Source organism: Notechis scutatus, chromosome 2 (assembly GCF_049901735.1).
Source record: "Notechis scutatus isolate UNSWTSFEM ecotype Mainland chromosome 2, rNotScu1.2, whole genome shotgun sequence".
Taxonomy (NCBI): domain Eukaryota; kingdom Metazoa; phylum Chordata; class Lepidosauria; order Squamata; family Elapidae; genus Notechis; species Notechis scutatus.
Genome location: NC_142010.1, coordinates 123,405,335 through 123,417,507, shown reverse-complemented (window position 1 = coordinate 123,417,507; position 12,173 = coordinate 123,405,335). Strand labels below are relative to the sequence as shown.

General features: G+C 34.6%; 1 protein-coding gene across 5 annotated transcripts in view; it reads right to left on the bottom strand.

Annotated features, from left to right (window-relative positions):
- The window catches only part of LOC113417418 (cholesterol transporter ABCA5-like), a 48,024-nt gene that overhangs the window by 31,649 nt on the left and 4,202 nt on the right, over positions 1-12,173 (bottom strand). For 2 of the 5 annotated variants that reach the window (XM_026675811.2, XM_087956054.1), the window contains 7 exons: positions 11,485-11,689; positions 10,473-10,634; positions 9,911-10,008; positions 7,996-8,225; positions 4,567-4,708; positions 2,111-2,299; positions 767-914 (listed from right to left, as the gene is read on the bottom strand). In XM_026675811.2, coding sequence (XP_026531596.2) covers positions 767-914; positions 2,111-2,299; positions 4,567-4,708; positions 7,996-8,225; positions 9,911-10,008; positions 10,473-10,634; positions 11,485-11,689 — 1,174 coding nt within the window. The remainder of the gene's footprint in view (positions 1-766; positions 915-2,110; positions 2,300-4,566; positions 4,709-7,995; positions 8,226-9,910; positions 10,009-10,472; positions 10,635-11,484; positions 11,690-12,173) is intronic. The other 3 variants (XM_087956055.1, XM_087956056.1, XM_087956057.1) reach the window with 3 other exon arrangements.

Sequence of the window (12,173 nt, the reverse complement as noted above, 5' to 3'; positions counted from 1 at the left end):
TCCTCATTTTACCCACCTCGGAAGGATGGAAGGCTGAGTCAACCTTGAGCCTGGTGAGATTTGAACTGCCAAATTGCAGGCAGCTGGCAGTTAGCAGAAGTAACCTGCAGTACTGCACTCTGCGTACTGAGTGCCACTGCACCATTGTGGCAAATTAGTTCATTGTATATGTAAATAGTCAACTTGCAACTGATTGCTTAGTGATCATCTGACATTATGATGGACCACCCCGAAAGATACTTACAACCCACTTATGAAGTTCCGACAGCTGACCACCCCCCAACAGTAACATGATTGCATTTCTGGTGCTTGGCAACCAACCTTCCTTTACAGTTGTTTACAGCATCCCACAGTCATATTTTGCTGAAAAGTGTCATTTAATTCTGGTTTGGGGCAAAAATACCCCAGAATGAACAATAGGTTCCCTTAACAACTGTGGCATTTGCTTAACAACTGCCACACACAAAAAAGTTGTAGAATTGGATCAGTCATGTGATGACTAGCTTTATGACCATCACAACTTAAAACCGCTAATGAATGAGCAGGCTCCATTACAGTTGTAATTCAAAGACTATATGTAATGCCTTCTTTCTGAGCTTCTGTAACATATATGAATGTTGCGGAATGTTAAACGCCATGGAGGCTCTCTCTCACTAAGACCAAGTTTCAGATTCAAAATTTCTTCTTCCCTACTTAAGTACTATGTCTGAATGATTACTGAATATATCTCACCACTTACATTCTTTTCCAGTTCTAATAAACATACCTGGAATCACCTGATCAAAATAAATCCCTAGGAGTAGATACAGCATGCTATCAAGAGCCAAGAGCGTAACAACAATAATTAGTGGATAAGGGCCGTGGGTTAAATGTGAGAAAACAGCTCCATGTTCATAATCTTCCAGGTGTATAACCTGTAATCAAATGTGAAAGTGCTGCAACATTAAATTGTTAAGGAAAAGTTAAGAGTTACATAACTCTAATTATCGGAGAATAATGAAAGGGAAATCTCCCCCAAGCTTAATTCAGATTTGAACCAGCAGCTACAAGCTAATGAATGCTCAGAAAACAATACCTCTGTGTTTATTAAGTTTTCTTCTCTCCAAGCCTTCATTTCTGGTTTACAGCTGGCAATACAATAAAAATTGTGGCCAAGACAGCAAAAAGTGTAGCAACATGTAATAAAGAAGCTATATATTTTACATCTTTCTTATTTTAAACTAAAGGCTGCACCCACAGACACCCATTACTATTTTGATAAAAAAAACATGGCTGAAATATACATTGTGATGTTCTAATACAAATCCCACCCTTTTGTATGTGTGTCCTGACATTGGATGCAAGAGGCTAGTCATAAGGTTTCCATCAGGATATCATGACATATGTTGTATCATTTGGCCCCTTTCCCTCCCACAAATACCTATGATTGTAATTTCACATTATTCTTATAATTTATGCTAATTCTCCCTCATGTGCTCCATCCCACTGCAACTGCATTCTGCTATAGAGGTGTGCTGGAAAAAGCAATTTCTCCAGAGAACCCAATATATGGTTTAATGGTTCTGGTGCATAAAATATACTCTTAAGCAGAGAGAAAAACAGAGTGGAATATTTTCCTGCCAAGAGGGAATAGCAGGAAAAAGGAAAGGGTTTTGCAGCTTGAATTTATAGCAAAACAGAACTGACTGGAAGCGACATTTATATCAAAAGCTAATATTAAAGCTCAAGAAAATCTGTGCCTATATCTAAGGAAATACAAATTTATAAAAACCACTGAACAGTAGATTCACTGTGGTAATGCCATACAGACAGTATATAGTATGAAAGCTTATGATGTGAGATTAGTTCTTTTCATTGAAATTGAATGCCAACCCACAAATCTCTGCAAATTTTAATTAGGAAGGAATTAATGCACAGCTTTCAAGGTTAACAAGACATACTTCTCATTTTAAAAATAAAATTCCCATTTGAATTGATAAATCCATTTTTTAAAAAAAGTATTACATTTGCTGAATGTTTGAATCAAGGATATATGTGACATGTATCGAAGTAGAATAAAGTTCAGTCAGTCACAAATAATAGTAACAAGCCAATAGGATGCTTTACTAACCTGTGCAACTCCAACTAAAAATGTGCACTCACACAGTGGACTTAATGACCACACAAAGGATTTTGGGAAATCTTGCAGCAGGACAATAGTCACACCTATAGCACCAAAAGCCACAGTCGTGAAATACTGTGCTGAGCCAGCATTCGACGATTTCTTAAAAAGCGATGTTAGCATAAATGCAAAGGAAATCTAAAGAAAAATAGAAAACACATTTCAGGGTGCAAGAAATCTCACTTCAAAATGTCAAAATGAGACTTTTATATGTGGCCACCTATTTCAAAAGACAAAAAGTGATGTCTATCTCACAACTTATACAGAACTTCCTACAGAGAGTACAGTATGCCAGCTTCCCCAACTTTATGCCTGCAAATGTGTTGGGACTACATTGTTTACAGCATGGTATAATTTCAGGTACATTTCTGTGTATGCATATTTTATCTTTGAAAGAGAGACTGTCCTCACATTTGAGATTTCAAACCTCCTACGTACTAAAATTGTTGTGTTCCAATAGAGCAAAGGCCCTATTAAAAACTTCCTCATTCTGGGTGATACAATTATAAATTTAAAACATTAAATTGAGCAGTACTCAGAACTTAAACTGAGTACAAGTTGAATAGAATAGAATAGAATAGAATAGAATAGAATAGAATAGAATAGAATAGAATAGAATAGAATAGAATAGAATAGGAGTTGGAAGGGACCTTGGAGGTCTTCTAGTCCAGTCTCCTGTTCAAGAACGAGAACCTATACTATTTCAGATATGTGGCTGTTCAGTCTTTTCTTTAAAAACCTCCAGTTCTGGTTCAGCTTCCTCCGCTTCTTACCCATCAGACATTACTGTTATTAACCAGCAGCCAAAATGTGAAGACTGGTTTTTAGAAAGAATCAAATCAACGTCTGCTTACTGCAAGGCTTGGACTGCTATCTTAGATCACTCCTACTAAGATCATGGAGAGGCCTTAGTGCTGGGGCAGGTGGATAGCATACTGAGATACCTACTCTCCTTAAGGAAGGGCTTTCCTGGGCAAATAGCTTGCCTTTTTCATTAAGCAATTATTATCACAGAACATCTTTGTTTAGGTTTAAAGTCTTTTCTGTCTACACATAATTTTAATATGACTATGTTAAGACATTATGAAGTTATGTGGAATATTATGATGTGATCTAGGTTTTTGGTTTGTTTCATTTATGGCCTTGTCTAGTAAAAAAAAAACAGGGATTTTATTTTCCTTTTTGCAGCTTGACTGTCTGGCTCAGGGGTGTCAAACTGGTGGCCACGCCACAGGCCACGCCCACCTCAGCTCCGCAAAGGAAAAAACATCGCGAAATGTCATGTGATGCGGCGAGTTTGACACCAGTGTTCTAGCACTACAAGCGAAGAAAATTCATCTATATAAATAATACATAATAATCACTTTGTCATGTGGGTAAACTGCTATGATATTTTTGTTTAATATTTTGGATAAAGTACAGGTAATTCATAACCGATTACCCTAATAGAGCCTGCCCATTATGATTGTAAGCAGTGACAGCATAAAGCAAGTCACCCATGACTGACTCATTTTTTTTATTGCAGTCGTTAAGCGAATGCCACAGTCGTTAAATTAACCCATTTTTCGCTATGGGTTATTTTTGCCCAAAAAATTAAGTAAACATTCTAAATCGCTGCCTATGACTGAGGGATGCTTCAAACAGCAGTAAATGTCGGCTGGTTGCCAAGTCCCAAAATGCAGTCATATGACAGCAGCGGTGGTTGTGGCCTTAGCTGTCAGAACACAGTTGTAAGTACCTTTTGGGGGAGGTCTGTTGTAACTTCAAATGGCCGCTAAAGTGACCAGTCCTAAGCCTAAGCTTACCTGTAATATTACTGAGTCCTTTGAGATAATTATTTCTTAACTGAATGGGTTTTTCATGAATGGGCAATGCATAGTAATGGGGTATTATCCTTAGGACTGCGAAATTATTTGGAATTTATTTCAAAAAGTTGTTTCAAAGTATACAGGGATGTGAATATAGATTTATCTATATTTCTTTAAAGCAGCCACGGCTTTCCCCAGAATTATGTGGTAGCTGCAGAAGACCGTTTCAGGATCCTGAGCTGTGAATATCTTCTAAATTCTCATTCCCACATGTTTCAAAGCAACTTTGAGAAGTGTTGAATATTCACATGTAATACTGTTTCTGTTGTGACAGAATACTTATGGATGATTTGGATAGTTACTCATTTTCCTGTGCTGTTCTTTGTTTAAAGCAATGCATTTGCCAGAACTACACAAGTTCCTGGCATTCATCCCAAATGTAAATGTCTGTATTGTTGCCTATCTTTGTGAAAAGATCGTAGAATTATTCCCTAGGAACATCAACAGCGAGGTGGAACTCACAATTGTTAACACAGTATCCACAACAGAGTGACAAGGAGTGCATTCACACACAAATACACACACACACACACTTACGGAGGATATTCCATATAGGAAAAAAAGAAGAAATATCACAAAGCTGCTACTTTGAGGAAAGAGTGAAGAGAATGTTGCAATGATCGACATGAGAAAGGACATAACAAATATCAGACTGGAGTATAGCAAGACCCAAGACAGCCTAGAAAAAAGAAGCACAAAACAAAGATTTGTGACTTTAAAGTAACCCATGCAAATTATTAATTTGAAAGAAAACATTCAGGGCAATGAAGAGGGACAGCACTTCCAGAAGTCCTTACATGAAATAAATAAAGCAAAGAAACACAGAACTATAGCAGATTTTATAACAGTACAAAATATTTGCTGTGTGTATGTATCTCTTGTAACATATTAGATTAATTAAACTTCAAAAGAAGATAGTTTTCTATTAAGTAATGTCTATTAATGGGTGAATAACAATTGATATTAGATTAACTTATGTTTTTTTAGTGGAAGGAATATAATTATTCACAGGTATTATTTTAATGAAAACACTACTATTCCAACATGTTAAAATAAATTGTTTTAAATTTTATCTAAAAATTACTGTTTGAATCTGAGATTTATCCTAATGCTAATATTATCTCCACAGAAAGAGTTTTCCTCTGGATTCCACCTTGCCTCCTAGGTTCCATCATTCTCCATTTATCCTCCTTCCCCAGCTGATGCTATTTATTTTTCTATTTGTATTTACATTTACATTTATTAGGACAGAGCCAGTTTGGTGTAGGATTAAGGCATCAGGCTGAAACTGGGAGACTGAGTTCTAGTCTTGCTTTGGGCACAATGCCAGCTAGGTGACCTTGGTCCAGGGACTTTCTCCCAGCTCTAGGAAAAAGCCAATGGCCAAGTACTTCTGAAAAACCTTGCCAAAAATCCTGCAGAGACTTGTCCAGGTAATCTCCGTGAATCCAACAATTAACAAGAAAAAAATAATATTAACCATCCAACACATATTTAGAAAACTAAATTTTCTAAAACCACCCAACACATATTTAGAAAACTAAATTTTCTAAAAAGTAGACAATCAGTGCAATGACATGTTTAAATTCATCTCTGGTTTGTCCCTCAGTGACTAGTTACTTTGAAACAGAGATCTTGTTATAATTGATTAAAGCTGTTTAAATGTTCCTCCATTAAATTAGTCAAATTAGGTTTAACATTTTTTTTTCTGCACTCAAGTTGTTTCATCTGCTTTCACTCCATTCTCATTCTGAATTTTTTACACAAATAGCAATAGCATTGGAAAATAGAAATTTAATTTAATTTAAAACAAATCACGAACTGTAGAACTGAAAAAAATGGATAAGGAAGGAGCAGGAAGCAAATAAGTAAAAATGGGAAAAGAGAAATGAAATAAATCAGAATGGGATTGCAAACACGTACATAAGATGAAAGAAGCCTAGGTTTTAGTTTCCATGATTTCATGAAAACTAGAAGCATGGATTGAACAGAACAATGGAGATAGTCCTTTGTTACAGACTACAATTGGGGCTGGCAACTCTTATCGCTAAAAACTGCAGTCACTAAATGAAAAAATCACATGACCACACCAGATTTACAATGTCACTTCTGCTACCATCATTAAGCGAATCACCATGGTTGTTAAGTAAGACATCTTGTTTCTGTGACTTATCATTTTACTTCCACCTTCTCCATTAATTTTACTTATCGAAAGCTGGTTGTGAAGATTGCAAATGGCAATCACATGACCGTACGGTGCTGTGACAACTATAAATGCATGCCAGTTATGAACCACTTGAATGGTAATTAGGTCACTGCAGAATGCTATGACAGTCATAAACATCAGGAGTGATCACAAAGCTGTTGTTTCCCCCCAGTTGTTCAAATGTTTTGAATGTTTGCTAAACAAGGCAGCCAGTAAGCGAGTACTACATATGGGACAGCTACTTCAAAGATATATGGAAAAAAATTAGGCAAAGAACTACATTGGAAAGATGCTGATTCCAGGAAAACACGAAATCAATTAATTTTTGAATTTGTTACTCCACAATGTTTTAGATGAGCCCGATCCAAATAACAGAGAATTATATTATGGTATTATAAATGACAAAAAGTATCTGCACTTTAAAATCCCTCAGTCCTACAACGTAAATGTTTTGTTGTCCCTGCCTATAAGCATTGTGGTACAGATGGCTTTGTTTGGAGGTGATCATCACAAGATGTTGATACGATTGTGTAACTATACAGTTTTTAAAAGAAGTTAACAGTGTGGTCATTGTTAAATAAATACAGTCATGGTCAAAGATAACATGCAGATAGTCCTCAACTTACGATCACAATTGAGTCCAAAATTTCTATTGCTTAGCGAGACAATGAGTTTGGCTCCATTTTACAATTTTTCTTGCCACCATTGTTAAATGAATCACTGTACTTGTTAAATTAGTAACACAGTTGTTAAGTGAATCTGGATTCCTCATTGGCTTTGTTTGTCAGGAGGCTGCAAAAGGTGATCACGTGATCCCTGGACACTACAACCATCATAAATATGAGTCAGTTGCCAAGCATCTGAATTTTGATCACAGGGACATGGGACTGCTATAATGGTTGCAATTGTGAAAAATGGTCATAAGTCAGTGATGTTTTCCAGTGATGTTGTAACTTCGAACTGTCACTAAGTGAATTGTTGTAAGTGGAGGACTACCTGTACATTTGTGTAAGAGAGCCTGAAGTAGATCATGATCTTTAGCAGCCTTGTATAAGCAAAAAGATTCAATATATCTTGCATCACCTTTTCAAGAACAACTCTTATTTTTCTTAAACTACTATTTCCAAACATTTTTTTCTGTTTTGGCATATATTTGAATTTTATAACATTCTAGTAGCATTAAAAAGTTATAGATTTAATTTATATAATCATTTACCATATCTATTGTAGGTTAACAAATATTATTTCAAAACAATAATTAACTCAAAAGAACTGATACCTATTTGATACCTAAAGCACAAAGGGAAAACTCCAGTTGTTGAAAATTATTTAACATATTTGGAATAAAATATATAAATAGTAAGAAAGAAATATTAAAAAAAGATAAAAGCACCAAAATAACTTACAAACAATAATATGACAACACAATCTACAATATTACAATACATCCATACTCACTCAAAGCAGTTTCTATTTTGTGATACAAACATTATCCAGAGCATTATATTTAATTAGAAAAACTGTTATGCTCCAATGTTCTGGTCAACATGTGAAAAATATTGGAGAAGGTATTATTTTTACTTGTTTACATTTGAGATTTTTGGACAAGAAATCCTTGGGTGACTTTGGGTAAGTCACTCACTCTCAGACCAATCTATCCCATAGAGTTTTTGTTATGGGGAAAATAGGAGAAGGAAAGAGTAATTAGGTATGTTCACCACCTTGAGTTATTTATTTATTAAATAAATAAATTCACATACCAAAATGCCGTGTCTTGAAGTCCCATTACTATTAAAAATTCTTTCAGTTTCTTCTCTTTTTCTGTCATGATATGGATTGTCAAATAATATCCAAATGGCGAAAATGCAATCACTAAGTAAATCAGAATGACTCCACGAAAAAAATAATCGATTTCCACTGCAGCAGATTTCCCCATTATGACAACTTCTGTTTCCTCCAGGCCTTCCAAAACAGAATGATTGGTCTTAAACTTGGGGGGGAAAGGGAAAAGTTAAAATATGTTGAATATTACCAGAGGTCTTGCAGATCATTTCTGTTTTCAAAGTCAGAGATAAGCTTGAATACATCAAAGGGGAAAATCCAGTCTTGCCCAAGTGAAAATCTAATCCTGACAGCATTTCTTCCTCCTGTCTATAACCCGGGGGTTTTCCAGGTCTGCTATTCAGGATTCCCCAACCATCTCAAACAGATTGACTGATTTCAATTTATACCTATCTCAAGTTCATGACTCTGGGAAGCTAAAAATGTTAAGAGAAAAAAATGAAAACATATAAAACAAAGAAAAACAAAACAAAGCAGCAGCTGAAGTTAACAAAAACAAGCAGGAACATCAGTTACAAGTTGATGTAACTGATGAATGGACTCAGTCCTGCCACCTCCTGACCCCCAGGGCTGATAAGGTTATACAGATTGTTGGGGGGGGGGAGGACAGCACTCGCTCTTTTTTCTATCAATAGAAGGATTACTGTTAGGGGGAGGGGGAATGCCTTAGATTTAATTAAACAATTTGCTTGCCTAACATATGAAACTTAAAAAGATGAATTCGTATCACCACTCTATCTAAAAACCAGTCAAGCAGACCACTAATAATGTTTCACTAAGATGGGACATTTCTTACATTATTTATATTATTATAAATAGATCTATGAGGGCCAGTTTGGTGTAGTGATTAAAGCATCAGACTAGAAACCAGGACACTGGGAGTTCTAGTTCCCTTTCAGGCACAATGCCAGCAGTGTGGCTTTGGACCAGGAAGGAGGTAATGGCAAGCTACTTCTGCATGTACAGTATGTATGTGTTTGTGTATGTATATATCAGGATATACTGATAATCATGTCAGAGATATTTCCTTACCAGATTTATCAATGCCTAATAGTAGAATTTCTAATGTACTTGAAAACTTCTTAAAAATTCAGGGAGATGCCTTAAAGTAACCCATGCTGGAAATGTATAGCATAGTCAAACATCAGGAGATGTCCATGTGAAATATTTTAGGATGTTTTGTATTATATCATAAAATACTTTATAGTTTTATGTTTTAAAATGTTTTGTAAAATTTGTCAAATTTCATAAGAGACATGAGTCGCAGATTTTGGATGTACTCTATTAGTTAGTCCATTTGAAGTATCTTGGTTAAAAATTTGCTCTATGATGCCCTATTTCACCCAGTTAAAGGTTACAGACAGAGAGTTTTAGTTACATACAGATAATAAAGTTATATAGAACAAGCAATTTAATAGGAACAGTTCTTTCCTTGGAAATGGAAACAAATAAATTACTAATTATTTACATTAAACATTGAAACACTGGGAGTTTGATTATTTGTTTTGTAGGAGTCTGAGAATGCCTTGGTTCTCATGGAGAAATCCTAATCTATGTCTTCTCCTATATGAATAAATGCTGCCAATGTTTATATGCCACACTACATACTAATGGGGTTTATGTATCTTGGTTTAGTATGGTTAACCTGAACCACTGTAAACCATATTTTCTTACTATTGATTGTGAACCTAACCAGCTACAATTTATTCAATTAATCACTTTAATAAATAATGGCTTATATAACCCAGCCACTGTCAAAATTCACGGGGAAAAAAACCCCAGTACTTTTTAAAAATTTCAAGTGTATAAAATTCTGAATTATTTAATATTTACCTCTATAATTGCTGCATCAATGCAGATCTGTAATGCGGTAAATCCATGGTACCAGTATACTTCAGCTTCACACATTTCAAAAGACTTTGAACAACTAGCTATGGAAAAAACAAATTATATGAAAGAAAATATTAGCTTACTTTAATTGTTTAACTATGCTAAAACTGGGCTGTTTCTATTCTATATGTTCAAATCACAACAATCTGAGAACTCATTGTATCTCCTTTATTCTATGTCATGATGAGATGGACACATGGCCGAATGGATCTATGGTGGCCAATAATAATTCTAATCTCCAAAAATATAAAAGCATCTATTTAATGATATTACTATATTTACTCCTTTGATATGTCATCCCTTTTCACCAAATATTGGAATTTACATAATTTGCATGACCTAGAATCACATCCTATAGCTCTTACTACCTATTGCTGCTAAACAGTTTTATTATACTATTTTTATAGAATAAATTCCTTACATTCTTATTTCAACATTGCACAAAATTGGACAATGTAACTGCTCTATTTTTTTTTTAAAGAGCACATATATCTTATATACTTACTTTTTGATTCTAAATGGCTTGAAGATTCTGGAATCATTTGTCGAGGAACTCTGAGATGGTAGGACATAGAATCCTTAAAAATTACACCTATAAACTTTTTGGGATTAAGAAGGCTGGCTTCTTTCATTTCTTGTTCAGTTAGAAATTCTTGCACCTCTTTTCCTGCAAAACATTAAAAGCTTATTTTATAGTGATAGGAGGACAGTAGTATATGTTCAAGTATTTCACTCATTTGTGAACCCAGCAAAATAATAAACTATTATATTTGTACTTACTCACCAGGGATAATGACATTTTCAAACTATATGGGAATTGCCACATTCTTAATAACCAAATGATATCCATGAGGTAGTTGCACTGCTATTATTAACTCTGGGATCTAACATCTAACATCCTATACATCTTGTAAATTAGGAATGAACATCCAGTGTAATGCATGCAACACTTTTGTGCTAGACCTTTCAAAGTCAAGCAGTCAAAATTTGGTGGTGCTATAATGTTTTTAAATTTTGGCTACCAGTTTCAATTTTAAAAATGCTGAAATAGATAACAAACTTCTATAAGGCTTAATGTACTATATTTCAACCTGTAATCTTCCCAAACCTTTCAGAAGCCAATTTTTTTCTTACAAATGCAACAAACCAATACTAAGAATGCAGTAATGCTCATTTTTAATATGAACAAATTTAACATTTTAAAAATTACCTAATTTAACCTACTTTTTATTCTTAAAAGGGGCGTTATTATGTTTTTATTCACAAATTTTGCACTGAATGATCCAACAAGTACCTTAAATACTATTTTGGAGCAGTAAAGAACATCCTATTGTTTGTTTGGTTTTTTTTACAAATTTAAATTGCCAAAAATTGAAAGCAAAATTTAAAATTCTGTTTACTTAGGGAGAAAATACATTTTCATGCAGGGATCACAACTGATTTGCCATTTAAGGGTTGTAACTTCCAAAGGAAAAACAGTTTTATTTAGGACAAAATATCGTACAGATTCTCAGTACCTTCTGGGCAGTATTCTGAAATCATTTTGTGCATGATCTTTCTTGTTACATTTGTTATGGGTGTGTAGCCTACAACAAACTCAGAAACACTTGTGCGATTTGTAGAATAAAGAACTGAATCTGGCATCCTGCCATGTCTTTTGTTTGGTTGGATCATGCTTATGATAATGAGCAAACCTAGTAAGGAAAGAGGGATGAGAATTTCCTGCATAGATGAAAAAGGTAAAATAGAAATTAGTAATAAACAATAATTTGCAATTATATTTGCAATAAAGTGCAGCACACACAACTGCAGCTTTAACATTAATCAAAAACATATTTTAAATGAAGCACAGATAAACACAGCCTAAAATTCACCTATTCAGAAAACAGGTGGCATAGCAAGAAGGATTCATCAGAAAACACCCATTTATCCAAAGGCAAACTGATAAGAGTGTTCCCCACAACCTTCCCAAATTCCCTGGAATATTTTCTATCATCCTGCTTGCTCATGCTTTATCTTTTTTCTGCAGAGGACCCAGAGGAATTTTTGCAGATGACTTTGAGCTAAAATTGGAAGCATGAATATTAGTCATGTCTGCTTCTTTTAGTTGACCAAAATATGTAAAGGATGGGATTAAAAATCTAATAACAATAATAGTAAACCGATTCCTTAAACTCAATTTTTACAGAAAAATGAATAAAAATTA